This window comes from Oncorhynchus mykiss, chromosome 22 (genome assembly GCF_057628025.1).
Source record: "Oncorhynchus mykiss isolate SJ-2025 chromosome 22, ASM5762802v1, whole genome shotgun sequence".
NCBI classification, from domain to species: domain Eukaryota; kingdom Metazoa; phylum Chordata; class Actinopteri; order Salmoniformes; family Salmonidae; genus Oncorhynchus; species Oncorhynchus mykiss.
Genome location: NC_143043.1, coordinates 42,638,834 through 42,665,734, shown reverse-complemented (window position 1 = coordinate 42,665,734; position 26,901 = coordinate 42,638,834). Strand labels below are relative to the sequence as shown.

The 26,901-nt window shown below is 41.6% G+C and overlaps 1 protein-coding gene across 1 annotated transcript; it reads left to right on the top strand.

Annotated features, from left to right (window-relative positions):
- Positions 1-13,109: 13,109 nt before the first annotated feature.
- Positions 13,110-25,563, top strand: LOC110501817 (tumor necrosis factor-inducible gene 6 protein). The gene is made up of 6 exons (XM_021579657.3): positions 13,110-13,553; positions 18,500-18,637; positions 19,855-20,016; positions 24,464-24,692; positions 24,939-24,979; positions 25,160-25,563. The coding sequence occupies exons 1-6, from the start codon at positions 13,454-13,456 to the stop codon at positions 25,285-25,287; spliced, it is 798 nt and encodes a 265-aa protein (XP_021435332.1). The 5' UTR covers positions 13,110-13,453; the 3' UTR covers positions 25,288-25,563.
- Positions 25,564-26,901: the final 1,338 nt, after the last annotated feature.

Sequence of the window (26,901 nt, the reverse complement as noted above, 5' to 3'; positions counted from 1 at the left end):
TTTGTTAAGGGTTTTAGTGACTTCATTAGCTGTGGTTGCTGATGTATATATGGTTAAGTCATCAGCATACAGTACATCAACACAAATACTTTGTTTAAATACAGCAGTAGGTCATTGGTAACAAATTTAAAGAGTAGAGGGCCTAGAGATCTGCCCTGCGGTACACCACACTTTACATGTTTGACATTAGAGAATCTTCCATTAAAAGAAAACCTTTTGAGTTCTATCAGATAGCTCTGAATCCATGATATGGCAGATGTTGAAAAGCCATAACACATACATTTTTTCAACAACAGGTTATGGTCAATAATATCAAAGGCTGTGCTGAAATCTAACAGCTCCCACAATCTTTTTATTATCAATTTATTTCAACCAATTATCAGTCATTTTTGTCAGTATCGTACATGTTGAGTGCCCTTCTCTATAAGCATGCTGAAAGGCTGTTGTTAATTTGTTTACAGAGAAATAACATTGTATTTGGTGAAACACAATTATTTCCAATAGTTTTCTAAGAACTGACAGCAAGCTTATAGGTCTGGTGTTAGAACCAGTAAAGGCCGCTTTACCACTCTTGGGTAGCACAATTACTTTGGCTTCCCTCCAGGCCTGAGGCAAATACTTTCCTCTAGGCTCAGATTAAAGATATGACATATAGGAGTGGCTATAGAGTCAGCTACCATCCTCAGTAGCTTGCCATCTAAGTTGCAATGCCAGGAGATGTGTCATTTATTGATCGTTAACAATCATTTTTTCACCTCTCCCACACTAACTTTACAAAATTCAAACTTGCAATGCTTTTCTTTCATTATTCATTATTTTTATGCCTGAATACAATGTCTCACTGTTCCTGCCTAAGTTTGCCCACTTTGCAAGTGCAGTAATCATTTAAATAATTGGTAACATCAATGGTTTTGTGATGAATTAGCCATCTGATTCGATAAAAGATGGAGTTGAATTTGTCTTCCTGACAATAATTTAATTTAAAGTACTTTTTTAAATCATTCTTTAAATCATTGATCTTGGCTTCATTTTTTTGTTGTTTAGTCACATAATTACTCAATTTGCAGTAAGTCAGCCAGTCAGATATGCAACCAGACTTATTATGTTTATCATTAATTGTAAGAAGCAATTTCATAAATTCATCAAGTGCAGCATCTGGATTCTCCTTATTAATCACATCAGACCAATAAATATTTTTAACGTCATCCACAAATGAGTCACAGCAAAATATTTGGTATGATCTCTTATACACTATTTTTGGCCCAGCTTTTGAAACTTTAGCCTTCCTGGTGATAGCCACAATATTGTGATCACTGTGTCCAATGGATACATATTCAACTTTAAAACAAAGTTCTACAGTATTAGTAAAAATGTGATCGATACATGTAGTGTTTGTAAAGACCCTGGTAGGTTGATTAATAACCTCAACCAGATTACAGAAACTGGTTACAGTGAGAAGTTTCCTCTTGAGTGGAAAACTTGATGAAAGCCAGTCAATATTCAGGTCCTCTGTTTACTTCACATACACAACCAAGCATTTCACACATATTATTTAGATACTGACAGTTAGAACTTGCAACACCCCAAAAGAAAAGGCTTTAGATGTGCCAAGTGAATCTGCAACCACAACACTTCAATTACACATGACATAAGATATTTTCGTAGCATTACAGGGATATGGCTCTGAATACAGCAACAACTTGTCTCTTCTATAGATGTTATATCCTTGTATTGCTACTGCTGTATCATCAAATTAATTATCTAAGTGTCTCAGAAATGGCTAATATATGAATGATATCTGATGTTAGGAAGTTATTGATTTCATTAACCTTATTTCTAAGGCTACACATTGCACAGTGTTAGTCTTAGAATTGGCCCCTGTCATTCTAAGCTGAGACATGCTCATTAGCTTTTTAGCTATTCTGAAAGGTAACCTTATGGGCTTTCTGTTTCAATGACAATCTACATTGTAGATGAATATGGGCTGTTTTCAGCCCTTTCCTGGGTAGCTTATCAGAGATAGACATCATACGGAAAAGAGCAAACAAAGAAAGATAAAACAATATATATACATTCAGCACTCCATTAATCAATTGGTGTGTGTGTGCTGCGGGGTTGAAGCTATGAACCCATAGGCTTGGCTCTCTCATCCCTTCGTGGCTTCTGGGAGGGAGGGTGGACAATGAGCCTGTCATAGCGGATGTAAGCAATGTCCCTACGCGCTCTGGCAGCTTTCGTGGGTGGGATAAGTTCTTTCCTCTTTTGGTCTACAGCTTTAGGATAGTCCTCGTTGAAGAAGATATACATTTCTCTAAAGTTCTTGGCTCTTTCCAGAACAGCTACCTTGTCCTTGAACCTCAGGAACTTGACCACTATTGGCCTGGGTCGGTGGTGGGTTTTCCAGTCCTGTGGGCGCGCTCCACCTCAATCTTCCAGTCGTCCATCTTCAATTTCTCTTAGATAATTTCCCTCACTTTGTTCTCAGACTCCGTCTAGGTCTCGTGGGGATTCAGCAATTCCGTCCACAACCATGTTGTTCTGCCATGATTGTCCCTCGATCTGATTTATCCGTCATTGTTCTCATGGATTCACACACCGAACTGATGTCCTCTCTCAATGACTTACAGATTGCTGTCATCTTGCCGTTCTCCTGTTTCTCCTCATCGAGCTGACCCTTGGAGAACTGCAAACTGAACTTCAAGTCCTGGACCTCTCTGGTCAGGTTGTCCATTCTTTTATTAGTTGAATCGACCAGTATTTGGACTGTTTTCTTGTTGTTGTAACAACTGCTTGTAGAACTATTTCTGTTAGTTTAAAAGACACTTCACCTGTGACAGAGATACACCGCTGTCCTCAACGGTACTCCCGCCGGCTTTGGTCTTTGTCATGGTAGCTAGCAACGTAGGTTACGGTGATACTCCTCGCCGTTCCAGACAGGGCAGGTCACAGGGAAGATTGAACACAACAAACAGCAGGGATCTAGACAGCCACAATCCCGGGACAATCTACGGTCCTAGTCACAATGGCTAACTGCGTCGGGGGCTGCGTTCGAGCCCTCGAAACCCAGCTAGCTTGATAGGCAGCTAGGCTAGCTGCTACGCCAAATAGCTCCTCAGACCCGGCCTTGGTTGGCAAGATCACTGGACAGAGAGTAGCAGTCCCAGCAACTGATGCCAAATGCGTCGCGGGATCCAAACTAAAAAGTTAGCTAGCTACTAAGAAAGTTTCCAATACACTTTCAAAACAATAAACTTTGTAGTTTGGATCCCGCGACGCATTTGGCACCGAGTTCTCATTTGATCCACGTTGTCGATTGCTGAGGATTTATTATTTATTTAATCAATTTTAGAGTAAGGCTGTAACGTAACAAAATGTGGAAAAAGTCAAGGGGTCTGAACAGGGGCGATTTTAGCATGTACATCTTGGTGGGGCAAAAACTACTAAAATAAGTGGGATGCATGCCAGCAAAGCCACTACACAACACAACACTAAACAATACATGAATTGCACTATAACGGTGACAAACGGTGCCCTCAAACTGTTAGGGCCTATAAAAAGTTGTCCCAACAGCAGTCCCAACATCTTACCACTGCTATAAGCGGAGCCTTGTCTGGCAGTGAAACAGTTAATTCATTCTAATTTACTGCCTTAAAAATGTGGTTTCCAATGAATGTGGTTTCCAATAAAAATTGAGATGTACAAACTATGGCATAAGGGGACAACAAGCGGATAAGAGGCTATCCATAAATTCGATTAAGACATTAATGAGCGAGCTAGGACGGACGTAGTGAATATAACTATTTGTTTAGCACTTTTGAAATGTACAGCGACATAATTCAAAACATGGACCGTTCTTACATTGTTCTCCATGTACACCAAGCCAGAACCGTAGGATAAATAAAGGGGGCATATAAGCAGACAATGAAAGCTCTTACAGAATTTGATGAGTACATTTCTCTAAAACAGGTTAGAACAGTAGGCGAAATTAAGAGGGGCAAATAGACCAAATTATTAGCGTGAGGCACATGGGCTGCTTACAGCTTACTACACACAATACACTTAGTATTACTTTCTTAGCTACAGTATACTGTACATATCTCCCTGGCATATTACATCATTTATTCAGCAGCATTCAATACATTTTTGGGCTCACCTTGTGCTGTGCTCACTTGAACAGGAAGGTGGCATGGCGGTCCTTCGTGGGCAAATTGTGTCATCAAAGTCTGCCATTCTCTGGATGGTGCTTTCAAGACAACTGAGAACTTGGGGGAAAAAACAAGGTCAAATCATGATGATGTCATTGATCTACAGGTCATAGCTCTAGAAAGAGGCCCAGAGTTCCCGACTTACAATTCCGAGTTGGATGACCGTTCAAAACTTATTTCCCAGTTGGAGGTCGTTTTTTTCCAGAATTCGCAGTTGTCTTGAACTCACTAAAGTCAAGTTTTCGCAGTTCTGAGTTAACAGTTGTTTTGAGCACAGCCCAAATCATGCTTCATTGACAGCATGGCCAATGTTGAATGTTTCTCATTTCGAACTTGGAAAAGAGAAACTTAATCCCAGATTTGTGACCACACAGCCACTCCACTGAATAACAGGCTAGTAATTGCTTTGCAATGCTTGCAGTTAGCCACTGTCATTGATTCCTTCCAAACCACTCATTGTTGAATTTGCGATTTCCAACTTGTTTTGTAATGTTTATCTCCAATGGCCGATGAGCACCGATACGTTTTTATCTAGAATTTCTCATCATTATTTCTCTTCAAATGACAAGGATTAAAAAGGATTTGCCAGTAGATTGTCGACTTGATTCATGATGATGACTGCTAGCTAAGATTTTGAAGGTATGATGTTGACATGACCAATCAAATCTACTGTAGATATAACGTGATTTGACGTAATTTTATCTGTGGCCAATGACCTTGAGCCTTCTTGGATGGGCACTTCTAATGTAACTCTATGGCAGCTCCCAAGGGGCTTGAATTTTTTAGGTCTACCCTTAGACTTGGCGTTGACATACTGTCCCCATGAGTGACAAGAACACTGAGCTAATCATGGCGCAACTAGAGAACATTACCAACACATACGCTCCGTATTTTCTGTTGGCTGCCCTCCACCACAGAAAGCACTAAGCTAGGCTGAAACACCTGCATTTTGGAGCTGCCTTAATCAAGAAAGCAAAAAAGAGACCATGTTTGTATGCGGCTTTCAATGTTGTTGTTTTTTACATTGTTTGCAAACTGATATATATATTTTTTTAGGTAAAATAGTGGGGCTCAAAACAGGCCTAGCTTCCCTGAACGACGGGTCACAACTGGGTCTGAATACTTTCAGACCCAGGCACTGTATATGGGAGATTAGATATTATGCAGACAATTATATTGATAGAATCCACAATCTATGTGAATCCACAATCTATGTGAATCCACAATCTATCAACACACTAGTGCACTCCCTAAGGTCAGTGCACTAGTGTGTTGAACAGTAAAGGACAACTACTGAGGCCTATGCAATGTGTCCAACAGTGACGGAAACAACCCCCAAGGCTTCTGAATGATCCCGCCCAATCAGCTGTGAGGATTAGATGTCTAGCCTCTTTAACGTAATCAATACTTTAATTAAGCTTCATCGACTGCACTGGAGAGTAATGTAGACTAGCTGACTGTGGGGCTGGAGTGTAATGTAGACTAGCTGACTGTGGGGCTGGAGTCTGACAAGGGGGATTGAAAGGGCTGATGTTAATAGTATAAGTAATTTTGTGCAGGGAGGGAACTGCTACTTTATAGCCTTGAGGCTGATCAGACCGGCATGTTTCATCTTTGTCTTTGCATAGTGGATGAGGAAAAGAAGCTTGAGAGTGAGTGTGTGTGTGTGTGTGTGTGTGTGTGTGTGTGGTGGTTTGGTTATTCTAACCTTGTGGGGACCTAATGCCCTTACAAGGATAGTAAAAGAAGGAAAATTCTCCATCGTGGGGACATTTCCCACGACCCCATGAGGACAAAGGCTATTTTAAGCTGATGTGTTAGGTTTTATTGTTAGAATTATAATTAGGGTAAGGGGTTATGGTTAGTGTTAGGGTTAGGGAAAATAGGAGTTTGAATGAAAATTCATTTTAGGTCCCCACGAGGATAGAAGAACATAACCTGTGTGTGTGTGTGGCAGTAGCAACCTGTGTGTGTGTGTGGCAGTAGCAGGCTGGTGTGAAAGTGTGTCCTCTCTGGACCTTGACATCTCACCTCTCATCACACTCCTCTGAGAAACCTGCTCCCATTGGACCTCACTTCTACCCTGTTTCTATTCTTCATTCCTACATCCCCTTTTTGTTTTAACTTCTCTGCTGTCTAATAGGCTATCGCTTCATTTCCTCTTTCTCCTCTGTCCACTCTCTACACATCCTCTTTCCATTCCTACACTCTTTCAGCTCTGTTCAACTTCTTTACTTCCCATCTCTCACCTCAGAAGTCTCAAGATGTATCAGTCCAGTTGTAATCCCCTACATCCTGAGGGAGAGCACTGACCAATGACTACCACCCTACATCCTGAGGGAAAACACTGACCAACAACTACCACCCTACATCCTGAGGGAGAGCACTGACCAACGACTATCACCCTATATCCTGAGCACTGACCAATGAATACCACCCTACATCCTGAGCACTGACCAACGACTACCACCCTACATCCTGAGCACTGACCAATGAATACCACCCTACATCCTGAGCACTGACCAACGACTACCACCCTACATCCTGAGGGAGAGCTCTGACCAACAACTACCACCCTACATCCTGAGCACTGACCAATGACTACCACCCTACATCCTGAGGGAGAGCACTGACCAACAACTACCACCCTACATCCTGAGCACTGACCAACGACTACCACCCTACATCCTGAGGGAGAGCACTGACCAATGAATACCACCTTACATCCTGAGCACTGACCAACGACTATCACCCTACATCCTGAGGGAGAGCACTGACCAATGACTACCACCCTACTTTCTGAGCACTGACCAACGACTCACAGCGTCAGCAGGTCTGCTATCTGTCTGCTATTTTGAAAACTGTTTCTAGCTGTACTTATAGCCCCGGACCTCGACCACGCAGTACAACGAGAGCTTATGCGTTTGGTTGGGGCCAGGAAAACTGTACTCCCACTTCCAAGAAGAAATTCAATAACTGACAATCACTAACATGACTGGAATTAGAGGAATGTTAAATGAGCTTCTCAAAGCGAGACACTATCATTTGATTCCTCGGAGGGAAATTCCACATAACAAGTCACTCATCACTCAATGGTCTGTCTGTCCTAATGTTACTCTACCCAATCCCATCTCCTCGAAAAAGAGGAAAGCACACACGCAAAGTCAACACTCACATTTCAACAGGCTGTTTTTTAGATGATCCTTATCCAAGGAGGTGGGCAGAGCCAAGTACGCGCTAGCGAGATCCAATTGGCGCGTTCTAGTATACATCTGCATATTTTTGTTAGGGAACGCCTACTCTGTGAAGTGCTCGTGTGCAATAACTCAATTTGCCTTGGCACTCCTTCTAAACAACGCCATTTAAAAAACAAAAAACTTTGCAAAGGGTGAAGTCTACAAAACTTAGTCGGTTCTGTTCATAACAGATTTTAGTTTTGGGAACAGAAAACTGTTTTGAGATCAAATGTTTAATTAAAGAAACAATTTGCAGAATGTCCGCCAAACTCCATCTTGTTCAATCTTCTCCCACTGCCCCCCAGTGGGCATCTTCTCACTACCATGAGAGTGGAAATGCCAACCGGATGTTTCCCATGCATACAGCCAGTGAGATATCTGTCTCATTGTTCTATCTGTGGTTTAATGTTGACGTTTCAGAAGCACAAAGGCCTTTCTCTAGACCAGTCACATTGAACAATGCTGTGTCACTAAAGTGCATGTGTGTGTGTCAGTGTGTATGTGTGTGTGTGTGTGTGTGTGTGTGTGTGTGTGTGTGTGTGTGTGTGTGTGTGTGTGTGTGTGTGTGTGTGTGTGTGTGTGTGTGTTAGCGTGTCTGTGTCTTAGTGTGGATGTTAGTGTGTGTGAGTGCGTGTCTTTGTGTGTGTCTGGGTGTTATTGTGTGTGTGTGTGTATCTGTGCCCCCATCATAACCAGGCCCTTGGCCCCACAATTGACATCCACACGCTTCCATGCATATCCCTCTGCACTCCCATGCCCGCACCCATCGTGCCAACTGTGTTATAGTGTTCAACAGAGCATGTTACAAATCTCTTTCACAAAAGCCCTGTGAGCCATAACAAGCCCATTAGTTTACCAGAACGTCATGCTTCTGTGACTGAATTGTCCCTCTGTTTTCGAATGCTTGTATTGTCTACCTGCATCAATCCAGCTGTGAAAGGTTCATCACACGAATTACATCTACCTTTGTAAATGTTGACGCACACGCATACACACACACACACAAACAGGTCCAGTTAAACTAACACAGAGACAGGTCAAAGATTATGAGTTAGGTCGATTGAACAGATAATATAGAGAGAATAGATGGAGAACTATCCATGCAAAAAGCCATGTTGTTGCTCTCTCCTTTTATTAGGCAGCATGCTATCTGTTATCATTTGGCTCCACAAGCTGGACATTATGAGACATGACATCTCTGGAGTAACAATGGCCGATGACGTTAACCACACTCATATACAGTATCAAATAAAATCTAATTGTATTGGTCACATACACATGGTTAGCAGATGTTAATACGAGTGTAGCAAAATGCTTGTGCTTCTAGTTTCGACAGTGCAGTAATATCTACAAGTAATCAAACAATTCCACAACAACTACCTAATACACTCAAATCTAAGTAAAGGGATGGAATAAGAATATGTACATATGGATGAGCGATGACCGGGCGGCATTGGCAAGATGCAATAGATGGTATAAAATACAGCATATACATATGAGATGAGTAATGCAAGATATGTCATCATTAAAATGACTCGTGATCCATTTATTTAAGTGGCCAATGATTCCGAGTCTATGTAGGCAGCAGCCTCTCTGTGTCAGTGATGGCTATTTAACAGAGGCAGGTAGCCTAGTGGTTAGAGCGTTGGGCCAGTAACCGAAAGGTTGCTAGAACAAATCCCTGAGCTGACAAGGTAAAAATCTGTTGTTTTTCCCTCTCTGTGTCCCAATACATTGTCTTTTATCACCATCTGCTGGATGGAGAGAGTATCAAGCAGTACCTTTTTTTAATTTAACTAGGCAAGTCAGTTAAAGAACAAATTCTTATTTACAATGATGGCCAAACATGGACCATGCTGGGCCAATTGTGCACCGCCCTATGGGTCTCTCAATCACAGCCGGATGTGATACAGTCTGGATTCGAAGCAGGGACTGTAGTGACGCCTCTTGCACTGAGATGCAGTGCCTTAGACCACTGCACCACTCGGGAGTCCTTCATACACTTCATACTTTAAATGTACATCATGTACAGATCTGTCACTGACAGGGTGTTACAGACAGACAAAATAAACCTCTGACAAGTTTGAGGGGAACCACATGTGCACCCATTGCCCCGTGTTACAGTTTAGGAAATACATTTACATCATATGACCAAGGATCTTAAAAAATAAGTAAAGTGATACATGTGTTGAAGTTGCTATTGACTTTATGTTGACCTCCTCTCTAGGAGAGACACACTATGGCAGTTAGGCTACTATCAGCATGATCTCAGCAGGGATGGAAAACCCAGAGGGACCCGCCTTGGGATAGAGAAAAAAACACTACGTTTGACACAATGTCCCCATGCCATGTTGTCTTCGTACCTAGGTTCAAGTAATATTTGTTTTCATTCGAATACTTAAAGTTTTTCATATGTTTTGTATCATATTGTACAACAGCTGATGAAACTAACACTAAAACTGTGAACAAATTTGATAAGTGTTATTTTCCTGATAGATGCTGGTTGAAAACATAATCTACACAGGACTTTCTAAACAGCAGGTTTGCATTACTATTACAGTAAGGTACAGTTGAAGTCGGAAGTTTACATACACTTAGCTTGGAGTCATTAAAACTCATTTTTCAACCACTCCACAACATGTATTGTTAACAAATTATAGTTTAGGCAAGTTTGTTAGGACATCTACTTTGTGCATGACACAAGTAATTTTTTCAACAATGGTTTACAGAGATTATTTCACTCATAATTCACTGTATCACAATTCCCCACCCACCTGGCACTTGTGGTAGATTTTGTTTAAAGAAAATAAATACTATTTGAACCCAGGTCTGGTGGGTGGAGGAAGATAGAGAGAGAGAGAACGAACTGCCACCTCCAGTTTGGCACACAGAGATGGCAGGATGTCATCACAGTTAAAACAGCCTGGAAACAAAGACTCCCTTATCCCTCTCCTCTACACCCAACCTCCTGTGTTTCATGTTGTAGTGCGTTTAATAGGCTGTAGTTCACAATGACCACACAGGCCCATGCAGTGGGACTCTGGACAGTGTAAAGAACACACGCCTAGAATGTAGGCAGATCTTATTGTTGGACAGTATAACTGTCGCGTACACACAATCCCAGAACATGTGGGAGGATATAATTATGATAGTGTTATAACATCTGTTTATCGCAGATGACTCAGGGAAACTTTCAATGTAATAACACATTAGCTCTGAGGTTAATACATACTGGCACTGGTCCTTTCAATTCGAAAACACACAAACTCTATAGACATTTAGTATAGTAGGTATACAATTTTAAACATTAAAGACGTCAACAGGGCATACAACTTTATTGTCAAAGCTGCAAACAATGATGGTTAATTGTTCTGTACGTCACATACACTACATGACCAAAAGTATGTGGACACCTGCTTGTCGAACATCTCATTCCAAAATCATGGGCATTAATATGGAGTTGGTCCCCCATTTCCTATTATAACAGCCTCTACTCTTCTGGGAAAGCTATCTACTAGATTTTGGAATGGGGACTTGCTGCCGGGACTTGCTTCCATTCAGCCACAAGAGCATTGGTGAGGTCGGGTACTGATGTTGGGCCTTTAGGCCTAGCTCACAATCGGCGTTCCAATTCATCCCAAAGGTGTTTGATGGGGTTGAGGTCAGGGCTCTGTGCAGGCCAGTCAAGTTCTTCCGCACCGATCTCGACAAACCATTTCTGTATGGACCTTGCTTTGTGTACGGGGCATTGCTATGCTGAAACAGGAAACGGCCTTCCCCAAACCTTTGCCACAAAGTCGGCAGCACAGCATTGTCTAGAATGCCATTGTATGCTGTAGCGTTGATTTTTCTTCACTGGAACTTAGGGGCCTAGCCTGAACCATAAAAAACAGCCCCAGACCATTATTCCTCCTCTACCAAACTTTACAGTTGGCCCTATGCATTGGGGCAGGTGGCGTTCTCCTGGCATCCGCCCAACCCAGATTAGTCCGTCGGACTGCCAGATGGTGAAACGTGATTCATCACTCCAGAGAACGCGTTTCCATTGCTCCAGAGGCCAATGGTGGCGAGCATTACCCCACTCCAGCCAACGCTTGGCATTGCGCATGGTGATCATAGGCTTGTGTGCAGCTGCTCGGCCATGGAAACCCATTTCATGAAGCTCCCGACAAACAGTAATTGTGCTGACATTGCACACAGCCATGCAATCTCCATATACAAACATTTGTAGTAGAATGGCCTGCCTTACTGAAGAGCTCAGTGACTTTCAATGTGGCACCGTCTTAGATGCCATCTTTCCAAAGAGTCAGTTAGTCAAATTTCTTCCCTGCTGGAGATGCCCCGGTCAACTGTAAGTTCTGTTATTGGAAATATTATAATATCTACAGCACCAGTAAAAACTTTGGACCTAACTATTCATTCAAGGTTTTTTCTTTATTTTACTAATTTCTACATTGTAGAATAATAGTGAAATACATCAAAACTATGAAGTAACACATATGGAATCATGTAGTAACCAAAAAAGTGTTAAACAAATCAATATATATATATTTTATATTTGAGATTCTTCAAAGTAGCCACCCTTTGCCTTGATGACAGCTTTGCACACTCTTGGCATTCTCTCAACCAGCTTCATGAGGTGGTCACCTGGAATACATTTCAATTAACAGGTGTGCCTTCTTAATAGTTAATTTGTGGAATTTCTTTCCTTCTTAATGCGTTTGAGCCAATCAGTTGTGTTGTGACAAGGTACAGTAGGGGTGGTGTGTACAGAAGATAGCCCTATTTGGTTAAAGATCAAGTCCATATTAGGGCAAGAACAGCTCAAATAAGCAAAGAGAAAAGGGAGTCCATTACTTTTATCACATTTTAAAGTATGACAGGTGCAGACAGTGTTGAAGAAAACAAAAGTTTATTCCTTAAACAGGGGCAGGCAAACGGCAGGTAAAGGCAGGCAGGGGTCAATAATCCAGAAAGGGTGTAAGGTACAGGACAGCATGCGGGCTCAGAGTCAGGTTAGGCAGAGGTGGGTAATCCAGAGTAGTGGGGCAAAGGTACAGGACGACAGGCAGGCTCAGGGTCGAGGCAGGCGGAATGATCAGAACCGGGATATTAGACAACAGGAGCAGGAAAACAGGCAGGAGCAGGGAAACAAAACGCTGGTAGGTTCTACAAACAAAACAAACTGGCAACAGACAAACAGAGAACACAGGTATAAATACACAAGGGATAATGGAGAAGATGTGCGACACCTGGAGGATGGTGGAGAGAATCACAAAGACAGGTGAAGCAGATCAGGGCATGACAACTTTAAGACATGAAGGTCAGTCAATCTGGAACATTTCAAGAATTTCAAGAAATTTCAAGAAAGTAGCAGTTGCAAAAACCATCAAGCACTATGATTGAAACTGGCTCTCATGAGGATCACCACGGGAAAAGGATTTACCTCTGCTGCTTTATTGTTATTTTATTGAGTTACTTTTTTTAAAAATTACTTTTGTTTATTTAGTAAATATTTTCTTAATTCTATTTCTTTAACTGCATTGTTGGTTAATGGCTAATAAGTAAGCATTGCATGGTAAGGTCTACTACACCTGTTGTATTCAATGCATGTGACAAATTTGAATTGATTTGAGATATGCCCAAAGAGCAACATATCTGCTGAGTGTGCAGGCCATGGAATAATGGACATTTTCAGCTTTCATGAATTGTGTACAGTTCCTTGGGACATTGGGCCGTGTATTATCATGCTGAAACAGGAGGTGATGTTGCAACACAGCTGGGTTAAAATTTGAGAGGTGCACGCGATTCAATTTGGCTTCTTTATGCCTCCAGAGGTTCCGCAATTGCGTCACACCATCTACACGGCGCCTTTGACCACATTTCGGATCAAGCATAAATTGGCTCTAACATTTTAAATGCCAGTTGTCAGATGAGCAGCGAGCACAGCGCGAACGGTAGCAGCTGGCCATCATAGCGCAGCGCACAGCTCTGATCTGTACAAGGAGGAGGATGCGAGTCTTCGCTGTCATCTGGGCCATTGGGTTCTTCTTGAAGGAAGCCCAAGCCTGGGGCTTCAGAAATGGAATATTTCATAACTCCATATGGCTGGGTAAATCGCGCTTTCTTTGTTACTTTGGGAGCCTTAAATCATTAGGTTGCTTTTCAACAAGGGATTCATTTCGGAAGTAACCTTTATGCATGCCAACAATTATAAAAATTGGCATTCTGTAGGACGTTCTCCTGAAAGTTTTCTGTGTTTGTATTTTAGAAGATGGTTGTGGAATGTTCAGTTGTAATATTTAGCACCACTATACCACATTGGATCTTTCTAAAAGTTGGGTCGCTTGGACAAAGACATAAGAGGCGCGGTTTCCCTTTGATGTGTCCAAAAATGAATTTTAAAAAAATCCTTATTTAGGCTAATTATCGTTCCCATATGTCAGAAAAGTCTTATTTTATGTTCACTTTTCTAACAGGTCTTTATCTTCAACATACTCTCACAATCCTGCACAACATAGGCTATTGACAATGTTGTAAACATTTAGCATTTTCCCTGATAACACTTTGCCTACATAATCTTTACAGTTATGTAACGTTATTAAATGGCACATAGCACTGTGATGTGTGTTCAGGTAAGGGGTAGAGTTGGACACTGGCATATGTATGACTGAACACTGTATGAGGTTGACTTGCCAACACACTACTTCATTTTGTCTGAGGGACAAGAAACACACATGAACAAGAAAGCTGTGCAAACTTCAGAACATTATTTCAGTGTTCGGTTTAGGGCATAGCATTGCAGTGGAGGGAAATGTACCAAAATGTCATACTTGAGTAAAAGTATGTATCTGGAAAATGACTCAAGTAAAAGTCAACCAGAAAAATACTACTTGAGTAAAAGTCTAAAAGTATTTGGTTTTAAATATACTTAAGTTTCAAAAATCTATCTAATTGCAAAAAATATACTTAAGTATCAAAAGTAAAAGTATGAATAATTTCAAATTACTTATAATAAGAAAATCAGATGGCACAATGTTTTTTTTAATTTTTAAAAATTGTATTTTCAGATAGCCAGGGGCACACTACAACACTCAGACATAATTTACAGATAGCTAGAGGCACATTACAACACTCATACATAATTTACAAACAAAGCATTTGTGTTTAGTGAGTCCTCCAGATCAGTGGCAGTGGGGATGACCAGGGATGTTCTATTGATAAGTGAGTGAATTGGACCACTTTATTGTCCTGCTAAGCATTGCAAATGTAACGAGTACTTTTGGGTGTCAGGGAAAGTGTTTGGAGTAAAAAGTACATTATTTTCTTTAGGAATGTAGTGAAGTAAAAGTAGTCAAAAATATAAATAGTAAAGTACAGATACCTAAAACAACTACTTAATTAAGTAGTACTTTAAAGTATTTTTACTGAAGTACTTTACACCACTGTAGCAATGAAAGAACAAGGACAGAGTGTTATATCAGTTTGAAGACATTTCTTGTGTAACACTGAGACTGCTATAACATCTGCCCTTGAAACACTCAGTTTATAGACCAGTGTGTTTATTTTCTAATAATGTTATAGTGCCCCAAACCATTTTAATGGAATATGTCGTAAAGGTTTCTTCAGATAAGAGTTATTGAGCTCGACTTGCCCACCAGACATACACCCATCTGGAACACACAAACTTACCTGCATGTTTAGAGTAATATGTCATGTAACCCAAACCTTCTATATCATTTGGTTCTGCTAATAGTGAGATACACCACACTCTGGGCTTATAATGAGAACGAGGCACCACCTCACAAGGCACCTTGGAGGGTTGGTTTGACTAGTAGGTGAAAACATTAGTTCGTAGCTAATTTGGAGTGCTTTCCAAGTCCTACAAGGTCATGCATGCGTGATATCAAAACAGCCTCAAAGTAGGACTCCCCATAGGGAATGGCCACTTCCAACAGGGAGATTACAAACACTAAGCTTCTGTCCTAAGAGTTTCTATCCAGCCACAACATGTTAGAGTTGAAAGATTTTGGCCTATCCACCGTGTGTGTTTCATGTTTCTTTCCTTCCGCTTTGGACTTCTTAGTCTCAAGCTACTTTGCTTGCTCTAGCTCCCTGAGAAAGATGCCTCCAATCTTGTAAAACAGAATCTTTTCTGCTTGTTTCCTGTTGCCTGGATACGTATTGTTATAGTTGTGTCTCACTGTAGTGCTTTGATGGTGATGGCAGTGTTGACTGACAAGAAAAACACCTTCACCCATTTCGAATCAGGCCACCGCCGCTCACGAGGACTGTGAACTCTCGTTCTCAGTGGCCATTTAAGTGTGTTAACCCTCACATGGCTGCCGGCCCAGACGGCATCCCAAGCCGTGTCCACAGAGCATGTGCAGACCAGCTGGCTGGAGTGTTTACAGCAGTGGAGGCTCCTCAGGGGAGGGGAAATAAAAAATAGTGAAACATTAACATGAAGTTATCCTTTTTAGATATACTAAATGTATTCACATGTAGTCATCTACAGTAGCCTCAATAGCACTCTGTAGGGTAGCACCATGGTGAAGCTGGAGGACAGCTAGTTTCTGTCTTCCTCTGGGTACATTGACTTCAATACAAAACCTAGGAAGCTCATGGTTCTCACCCCCTTCCATAGACTTACACAGTAATTATGACAACTTCTGGAGGACGTCGTCCAACCGATCAGAGCTCTTGCATCATGAACTGACATGTTGTCCATCCAATCAAAGGATCAGATAATTAATCTAGTACTGAAAGAATAAGCTTCAGCTAGCTAGCAATGCCATGCATAAAATGTGGTGAGTAGTTGACTTGAGAGAGAACAACAATAGTTGAACAGTTTTGAACAAATTAATTTATTTAAAAAAGGAGAAGCAAGAGAGGGAGAGAGATATCTATGATTTGCTGTATTGTTTTTTTCACTTTCACTTAGCTAGTGAATGCAGCTAGCTAGTTTGGCCGAATCAAACACCCAGCTCAAACAGATATGGTTATGACTGTCCAACACTGGAACTCTTCCAAGTCAAGATAAGCTTTTGCTACATTAATCTATTGACACCGGGACCTGTCGGTGTAACTGCCAAACTGCTTGCTGACCTTACACTGTACTGCATGATTTAAGTGGGTTTACTATCAAATCAAATCAAATTGTATTGGTCACATACACATATTTATCAGATATTATTGGGGGTGTAGCATTAGTTCTAGTATCTATGTTGACTACGACATTAGCTAGTTAATATGGCTACAACAATGTAGGCTGTGTGTAGCGGTTAGTGATTATGATATGAGTGTCTGTTGAAAAAGATGCAGGCAAGAGTGTGCGACCTGTGCACCTACATTGTAAACTTATAGGCTAGGTTGTAGCAACCTCATGATGGTTATAGGGAACATTTGAGTATCATGTAGTAGCCTAAATCTATCAATATTACGTTGAGCTGGCTGAATGGAATATGAATGACAGTCATCCAATAAAATGACTACCTCCCCGTAGTACTCACTTCTGTCATCATGAAGTGCTTTGAGAGGCTAGTTACGGAACATATTCCCTACACCTTACCCGACACCCATATCAGCCCTACAGATCACCATTGCACTGCACACTTCCCTATCGTGTCTGGACAAGAGGAATACCTATGTAAGGATGCTGTTCATCAACTAGAGCTCAGTCTTCAACTCCATAGTGTCCTCCAAGCTCATCGCTAAGCTTGGGGCCCTGTGTCTGAACCCTGCCCTGTGCAACTGGGTCCTGGACTTCCTGACAGGCCAACCCAGGTGGTGAAGGTAGGCAATAACACCTCCGCTACGCTGATCCTCAACACGTGGACCCTCAAGGGTGGGTGCTCAGTCCCCTGCTATACTCCCTGTTCACCCATGACTGCGTAGTCACACACGTCTCCAACTCAATCATCAAGTTTGCAGATGATACAACAATAGTAGGCCTGATTACTAACAACGACGAGACAGCCTACAGGGAGGAGGTAACGATTCTGGAGGAGTGGTGCCAGGAAAATAACCTCTCCCTTAACGTCATCAAAATGAAGGAGCTGATCGTGGACTCCAGAAGACAGCAGAGAGAGCACGCTCCCATCCACATTGACGGGGAGTAGAGAGGGTGAAAATCTTCAAGTTCCTCGGGTGAACATCACTTACAACATGAAATGGTCCACCCACACAGACAGTGTGGTGAAGAAGGCGCAAGGAGGCTGAAGACATTCCGCTTGTTCCCTAAGACCCCCACAAACTTCTACAAATGCACTACAAATGCACTATTGAGAGCATCCTGTCAGGCTGTATCACCGCCTGGTATGGCAATTGCCCCATCCGCAACCGCAGGGCTCTCCAGAGGGTGGTGCGGTCAGCCCAATGCATCAACAGGGGCACACTGCTTGCCCTCCATGACATCTACAGCACCCAGTGTCACAGGAAGGTCAAGAATATCATCAAGGACCTCAGCCACCCGAGCCACGGCCTGTTCACCCCACGACCGTCTACAAGGCGGAGACGGTACAGGTGCATCAAAGCTGGGACCGAGAGACTAGAAAAACAGCTTCTATCTCCAGACCATCAGACTGTTAAGTGGTCACCACTAGCCATCCTCTGCCCAGTACCCTGCCCTGAACCTTAGTCACTGTTACTAGCCATCTACCACCTGGTGCTTTACCCTGCACCTAGAGACTACTGCCCTATGTACATAGTCATTGAACATTGGTCACTTTAATGCTGTTTTACCCACTTCATATGTATATACTGTATTCTAGTCGAGGCTCATTCTATATATTATTACTGCTGTACACACATTTTCTATTCATATACTGTCTAAACATATACAGTATATTTAAATTCCAGACTCTGACATTGCTCGTTCTGATATTTCTTAGTTCCTTAATTGTTTTATTTTCATTTGTGCGTGTTGTTTTGTATTGTTAGGTATTACTGCACTCTTGGAGCAAACATAAGCATTTCGATGCACCTGCGATAACATCTGCAAACTATGTGTCCACGACCAATAAAATGTGATTTGAGTTGTTGTTTTTTCCTGGACAGAACAAGCCGCCGGAGTCTACCACAGGGAATCGCGTAAAGGGAGATACCAGCTGACTTATAAGGAAGCCAAGGCCGTGTGCAAATATGAAGGAGGGACACTGGCCACTTATGATCAACTGGAGGCTGCTCGTCAGATAGGTTTGCAATGCAATAACTCCCCTATCCCCCATCCCCTCCAAACTGGAGGTGGTGGTGCTCTCTCTCTCTCTCTGTCTCTCTCTCTTTCTCTCTGAATTTACCAGACAAGGAGTCTGGAGGAACATAACTCACAAGCAGCACAATGTTGCCAATTAGATTATATCAATGTCAAAGACTTTCAACCTAAGCACTGGCAGTTCATGAGTGGCCCCTGAGCCCTGAGTTTACAAAATGCCATTACCACTGTTGATTAACGACGCCTCACAGTTTGCCTAAGAACACATGTAACCAGTTTATATTAGCCAAACATGTGGTCACTAGTATCACTGGTCAAGCAATGGCAGAAAGAGCTGTGTTTATCTTGTCTTTCTCCCATGAAATCAATCAAAGACATCTTGCAACTACAGCTCCTGCAACCCGTTGCTCTGTGGGACTGCAGCCGGTCCCAATTCGCTCCCTATCCCTTCCCCTTGGGCCTAACCCTTTGATGTTTGCTGATCTGAAGGGTAAATAAGAAGTGTAAGGGCGTGGCCCTTCCACCATATTCCCAGCACTTTACAGCTCTACAAACATTGAAGGGTTAGGACCAAGGGGTGGGGAGGGAATTGGTCCGGCTGTGATCAGAGGCCTCTCAAGTATTGTAAGAACGATAACACCTGCCTAGCTGGGTAACGATGCTGTTCCCATGGCTGGCAGACGGATTGAAGCCCGATCAGGCCCTGGAACTCAGGATCTGGCATTTGGAAACCACTACTCGTCTGTCTGTGGTTAGAGCTGAGCTGCCCTATGGCCAATCAACCTAGGAGCCTTGAGTTTATTTCTCTTGCCTTTCCTCACTGACTGTGGTCTGCTGATTGACTGGAGGCTTTTAAGATACATTGGAGTTCATTATGCTTTACCCCAACCATCTACCAACCATCCCCTTCCACATCCCCTACATCAATGGTCTGCTTGTAATTGCAGATACAAAAACACATTTTTGACAGGGACAATAGCATTTCCAAAGACTTGGTTTTGTTTTAAGGATATGACCAAGCCAAATGGCTGGTGATAATCCAATATTCCCTTGAGATCTTCTGTTAGTGTTTTATCTGTGGTACTAAGACGGGGATGGATGCTAGCTCTATAAACCAAGCTCTATTATGGTTTTATCAGTGACACTCTTTTGTAAATCTTTCAGATTGGTTACCAGGCTAATTTTTGCCTCTCTGTCTTAGGTTTACACGTGTGTGCGGCTGGATGGTATGACAAAGGACGTGTGGGCTACCCTATCGTCAAAGCCGGTGCCAACTGTGGTTTCGGCAGGGTTGGCATCGTCAACTATGGGTACAGGTTGAACAAGAGTGAGAGATGGGACGTCTACTGCTACAACCCCAACTGTGAGTAGTAAAAACATGACAAATGGGAGCATTGTAGTTACTCCACAATACTAACCTAAATGACAACCTGTACAGAATACAAAATATGCAAGACATGCATTCTAAAGTAAAACTTTAAAAAATGTGGCAAAGAAATTCACTTTATGTCCTGAATACAAAGCATTATGTTTGAGGCATATCCAACACAACACATCACTGAGTACCACTCTTCATATTTACAAGCATGGTGGTGGCTGCATCATGTTACGGGTATGCTTGTCTTTGGTAAGGACTAGGGAGTTTTTGGGGGGATAAAAATAAATAGAATTTGCAAAGGCAAAATCATAGAGGAAACTTTTAGATTTGTGTATTGTTGTGAATTGTTAGATACTACTTCACTGTTGGAGCTAGGAACACAAGCATTTCGGTACACCCGCAATAATATCTGCTGAATATGTGTATGTGACCAATCAAATTTGATTTGATTTGAAAACCTGAATCAGTCTGCTTTCCAACAGACACTGGGAGACAAATTCACCTTTGAGCAGGACAATAACCTTAAACACAAGCCCAAATATACACTGGAATTGTTTACCAAGACCACATTGAATGTTCCTGAGTGCCTAGTTGCGGTTTTGACTTAAATCAGCTTGAAAATATATGGCAAGACTTGTAAATGGCTGTCTAGTAATGATCAACAACCAACTTGTCAGAGCTTGAAGGATTTCAGAAAGTATAACGTGCAAATATATAATCCAGGTGTGCAAAGCTCTTAGAGACTTACCCAGAAAGTCTCACAGCTGTAATGGCTCTTATAGACTTACCCAGAAAGTCTCACAGCTGTAATGGCTCTTATAGACTTACCCAGAAAGACTCACAGCTGTAATGGCTCTTATAGACATACCCAGAAAGATTCACAGCTGTAACCACTGCCAAAGGTGATTCAAGGTGTTTTGGCACAGGGGTGTGAATTATAAAACATTGTTTAACCTTTATTTAACTAGGCAAGTCAGTTAAGAACAAATTCTTATTTTCAATGACGGCCTAGGAACAGTGGGTTAACTGCCTGTTCAGGGGCAGAACAACAGATTTGTACCTTGTCAGCTCGGGGATTTGAACTTGCAACCTTTCGGTTACTAGTCCAACACTCTAACCACTAGGCTACCCTGCCGCCCCATATTAAGTAAATTAGATATTTCTGTGTTTTATTTTCAATACACTTGCAAAAATGTTTAAAAAAATGTTTTCACTTTGTCATTATGGGGTATTGTGTGTAGACGGGTCATAAAAAAAATGTAATCCATTTTGAATTTAGGCTGTAACACAACAAAATGTGGAATAAGTCAAGGGGTATGACAACTTTCTGTATCTTCCTAATACCCCTGCACATGACTCTGTATTGGTATCCCGTGTACTGTATATAGCCAAGTTATCGTTAGGCATTGTGTATTTATTCCTTGTGTTATTTTTCTATTATTATTATTATAAAAATAAAATAAATCTCTGAATTGTTGGGAAGGGCCAATAAGTAAGCATTTTATTTTTGTCTACACCTGGTGTTTACAAAGCATGGGACAAATAAAAATGTGATTTGATTTGCAGGTTTTTGAATAACTTCCTTAATGTTCAATTCATGTTTTAACAATACTTTTAATAACACTACTTGCAGATAGGACACATGGACTTGAATTTCCTTTGGCATTAATCATGCAAACACATTCCTTTTTTTAGTGAGATTCAAACATATCATTTTCTGTTTTTATTCATGGGAGTAGTTCACTGCGCCACCAGGATGGAGCTAGCGTGCCATGTTTTTTACACATACAAAGCTGTTCATTTTAGTCTATTCAAACAGACCGTATTTCAAAGGAAACAAGCGTTCATTAAGATCAGGTGTGGCCATTTAGTGGGCGTGGCCAACACCTGAGAGAGTTTTGTTGACGCTGAGAACGGAATGTATATGTTTTTAAACACAATTCTTAAAACTTTCTCTGAACATTAATAAAGTAGAATGTTTTTTTAAAATTCTCAGAACAATTTGAGAACATGACTTTAAATAGAACCATGAGGAATCCTGTAGGAAACATTATGCTGAAGTATTGAAATTCCCACAGAAGAACATTGTTTCTTAACATTCTCTGAATTATTTGAGAACATTCCCAATGTCAAACCAGTTGGAAACATTCCTGGAACATTACCAAAAAGGTAACCATGTTTGAAATTATAGGAAATATTCTGTTAAAGTAATGAAATACCAAGATAATAATGTTATTTAGTCAAGATCCTTAAATGTGCAGAGAATTTTCCAAAGCCAATCAACTATCCTGTACCATTCCCAGAAAGTTGTGGGAAGGTTGTACACTCTCACCAAGATCTAAGAAACATTTGGTTCTCAGAACGTTATGTGTTAGCTGGGACTGGACTGTTTAATGGTGTGTCAGTCTTATAGAATGGTGAGGCCGAGGCAAATAATTATACAAGTCTGTGGGTAAAGCAAAGAAACATTTCAAGATGCAAAGCCTATTAGGGACAAACTGAAACCCAAATGGCTCGAACATCTCTAGATTGTATGTAAACCTAGTACATTATAGATTGAAGTGGCAAAGCAACACTTTGAGGTCAAAGCCAGCAAGGAACACTTAATATCCAATGACTGTTATTTGTCTCTATGATATAAAATGCTAAACTTTCAGTAATGTGGTAAAAATCCAGTCTTTAAAATATCCAATGGTGGCACAGCCTCCCCCCTCTTGCAGGGGGACCTCATGCTCTGACTTTTCAGGGGGCCCTGTGAAACTGCGTTATGCCACTGACGGAAATCAAATACATTAAGTCAAAGCAACACGTTGAGGTGTAAATCCAAAGAGGAATACACTGAACTCTTAATGGTCTGACTCTAGATAATACCAAAATCAAATCTGTGGTAAGAACCAAGTCTTTAAACTCTAACTCCTTTTGTGATACGTACTCAGTATTTATTCAGTCATTATAACTATTAGGGACGTATTTACAACACTTTTTACAACATTTAATTAATCATGACAAAACAGCTGTATTGGGGCCTGTTTTTATTGTGGAGAATGATACATGATAGTTTGCACCACGTGACGACTGTACTCAACATGGAAGAGGTTGCCTCATTGGATGAGATAGCTGCCTTGAGTGATACTGCCTGTGGCCCTGGTCAAAAAGTAGTACACTACAAAGGGAATAGGGTGTCATTTGAGAAACCGGCACAAATTTTCTCCCTAATTCCCTGTGATGTTGAGGATGTATGGTTCACATTTGATAAATTACGGTTGAATTGCATAAAAACAACACTTAATTACAGAAATTTTCCCTCTACAAATCCTGGGGATCTAGGGGAGCTTTTGATTTAATGTTCACCCAACTGCACACGTGGAAGGAATTGTGTTCATTCAGAAGACAAAGTCTCTTTTCTAATTATTATAATTTTTTGTATTTTACCTCCCCTTTTCTCCCCAACTTTGTGAAATCTAATTGCGATCCAATTACGATCTTGTCTCATTGCTGCAACCCCCCAACGGGCTTGGTAGAGGTGAAGGTCGAGTCATGCGTCCTATGAAACATGGCCCTTTAAACCGCGCTCCTTAACCCGGAAGCCAGCTGCACCAATGTGGCGGAGGAAAGACTATTGAAATGACGAATGAATTCAGCCTGTAGGAGCCCAGCCCACCACAAGCAATTGCTAGAGTGTGATGAGCCAAGTAAAGCCCCCCCGGCCAAACCCTCCCCTAACCCGGACGACATGGGCCAAACCCTCCCCTAACCCGGACGACACTGGGCCAAACCCTCCCCTACCCGGACGACATGGGCAAAACCCTCCCCTAACCCGGACGACATGGGCCAAACCCTCCTCTAACCCGGACGACATGGGCCAAACCCTCCCCTAACCCGGACGACGCTGGGCCAAACCCTCCCCTAACCCGGACGATGCTGGGCCAAATAATACACCGCCCTACTGGACTCTCGGTCACGCACAGTTATGACACAAGCCTGGGATGGAACCGCGTCTGTAGTGACGCCTCAAACACGGCAATGCAGTGCCTTAGACTGCTGTGCCACTCAGGAGGCCCCTAACTTTATTTCTAACTTCATTCAGTGGTCACATCAGAGAGAACAACATAAGCAAAACATAATTCCCATATTTTAATTTATCATAATGCATTTACTTATGATGACAGCAAATGTAATACACTGATGTAGTAATACATAATGATAGTTCTCGCTGAAATGTTTTGCTTATATGATATCATTACCCTAGAGTCTAAAGCAACAGCTAGTGTGCAGAATATTCTCTTTACTTTTATCTATGGATATTACCCATCACAAAGTCTTATTTAATCCGCTAAAGTATTCATCTATCTCATCTAATATATAAAGTTAACTTTTATCTCTTCAGTATATTTCCTCATCCTATCTCCTCCTCCTTTCTCCTGGTCCACAGCAAAGGAGTGTGGAGGTACTCTGACAGATCAGCAAAGGATCATCCAGTCACCCGGTTACCCAGAGGAGTACCAGGATGAGCAGATCTGCTACTGGCACATCCGTGTGCGCTACGGACAGAGGATACGCCTGCACTTCCTGGAATTTGATGTGGAGGAGGACACGGCCTGTCTATCAGACTTTTTAGAGATCTATGACAGTTATGACGACATCTCTGGCTTCGCCGGGAGGTGAGGATCTAGGTTTTGATTGAATGTGCCTTTACATTTAGTTTTAGTTTGTTGAGTTCACGTTGTAATGGTTTATCTGGATTGTTAGTCATATCCAAGATGGTAGAAAGTTGCATTGTACTAAATGTATTGGTACTCACATAGACTCGTAAGACTCATGTCTTTTCCCACAACATACTGTCATAACATAGGCTACTGTCTGACCATGTTGATCAACTATCAAGGAAATACATTTATTATTTCCAGGTACTGTGGCGATTATTTACCAGATGACCTCATAAGCACAGGTATGCACAAACACATTCCTATTTTATTACCATATTAAATGCTATTATTATAGATCAAAAAGCTACAGTAAATGTCTGGCATTGATAACCCTTTTTTAATCATCAATTGTTTATTGATTTCCAATTATAAGTGTTTTCATTGATAAGCCTGACACCTTTCGCCATTTCTCTCTCCCACAGGGAATGTGATGACACTAAAGTTCCTGTCCGATGCCTCTGTAGTCGCAGGAGGCTTCCAGATGGAGTACATTGCTGTGAACTCTTCTCTCCTCCACTTCCAGAATGACACCAGCTGTTGCTTCACCTGACCAATGTTTACTTATTTTTTCAGCATGATCAGCTTTTATACAGGTAACAAACTGAGATTAGGAGAACTCCCTTTAAGAGTGTGCTCCTAATCTCAGCTCGTTACCTGTATAAAAGGCACCTGGAAGCCAGAAATCTTTCCGATTGAGAAGGGGTCAAATACTTATTTCCCTCATTAAAATTCAAATCAATTTATAAAATGTTTGACATTTGTTTTTTCTGGATTTTTTGTTGTTATTCTGTCTCTCACTGTTCAAATAAACCTACCATTAAAATTATAGATGGATCATTTCTTTGTCAGTGGGCAAACGTACAAAATCAGCAGGGGATAAAATATTTTATTCTCTCACTGTAGGCTGTCTTGTCGGTGATCAGGTCTACCACTGTTTTGTCATCAGAAAACTTAATGGTGGTGTTGGAGTCGTGCCTGGCTGTGCAGTCATGTGTGAACAGGGAGTACAGGAGGGGACTGAGCACACACGCTGGAGGGGCCCCCATGTTGAGGGTCAGCATGGTGGATGTGTTGTTACCTACCCTTACCGCCTGGGAGCGGCCCGTCAGGAAGTCCAGGATCCAGTTGCAGAGGTAGTTGTTTAGTCCTAGGGTCCTTAGCTTCGTGATGAGCTTTGAGGGCACGATGGTGTTAAACGCTGAGCTGTAGTTAACGAATAGCATTCTCTTTTGTCCATGTGTGAAAGGACCATGTGCAGTGCAATAAATATTGCATCATCTGTGGATCTGTTGGGGCAGTATGCAAATTGAGTGGATCTAATGTTTCTGGGATAATGGTGTTGATGTGAGCCATGACCAGCTTTTCAAAGCACTTCATGGCTACAGATGTGAGTGCTACGTGTTGGTAGTCATTTCGGCAGGTTCCCTTGGGCACAGGGACTATGGTGGTCTGCTTGAAACATGTTGGTATTACAATAGAAAACAGGCTACCTAAATATGGTTCTCAATCAGGGACAACGATTGACAGCTGCCTCTGATTGAGAACCATACCAGGCCAAACACAGAAATAGCAAATCATAGAAAAACTAACATAGACAACCCACCCAACTCACGCCTTGACCATACTAAAACAAAGCCATAACAAAAGAACTAAGGTCAGAACGTGACATATTTGGCATTGTGTTGTGAGACAAAACTGCACATTTTAGAGTGGAATTGTATTGTCGCCAGCACAAGGTGCACCTGTGTAACAATCATGCTGTTTAATCAGTTTATTGATATGCCACACCTCCTTGGCAATGGAGAAATGCTCACTTACAGGAATGTAAACAAATTAGTGTACAACATTTGAGAAAAATAAGCTTTTTGTGCATATGCAACATTTCTGGGATCTTTTATTTCAGCTCATGAAACATCGGACCAACACTTTACATGCAGCATTTATATTTTTGTTCTATATAGCTAGTCTCCCGGTCTCAGCATAAGGGTTGGCAAATGCTAATAAGCTAGCGTTAGCGCTCAGCATCCTTAAGCTTTGGGTATCGGTCAGAGTTATTTAACAGTATATTTGGTGAATGGGAAAGCTAAGGATGTTGATATAAGTCATGTTATTAGGAAAAGTGTTTATTTCCAGCGAGTGTATTTGATGCGTTTCTGTAGGTAGC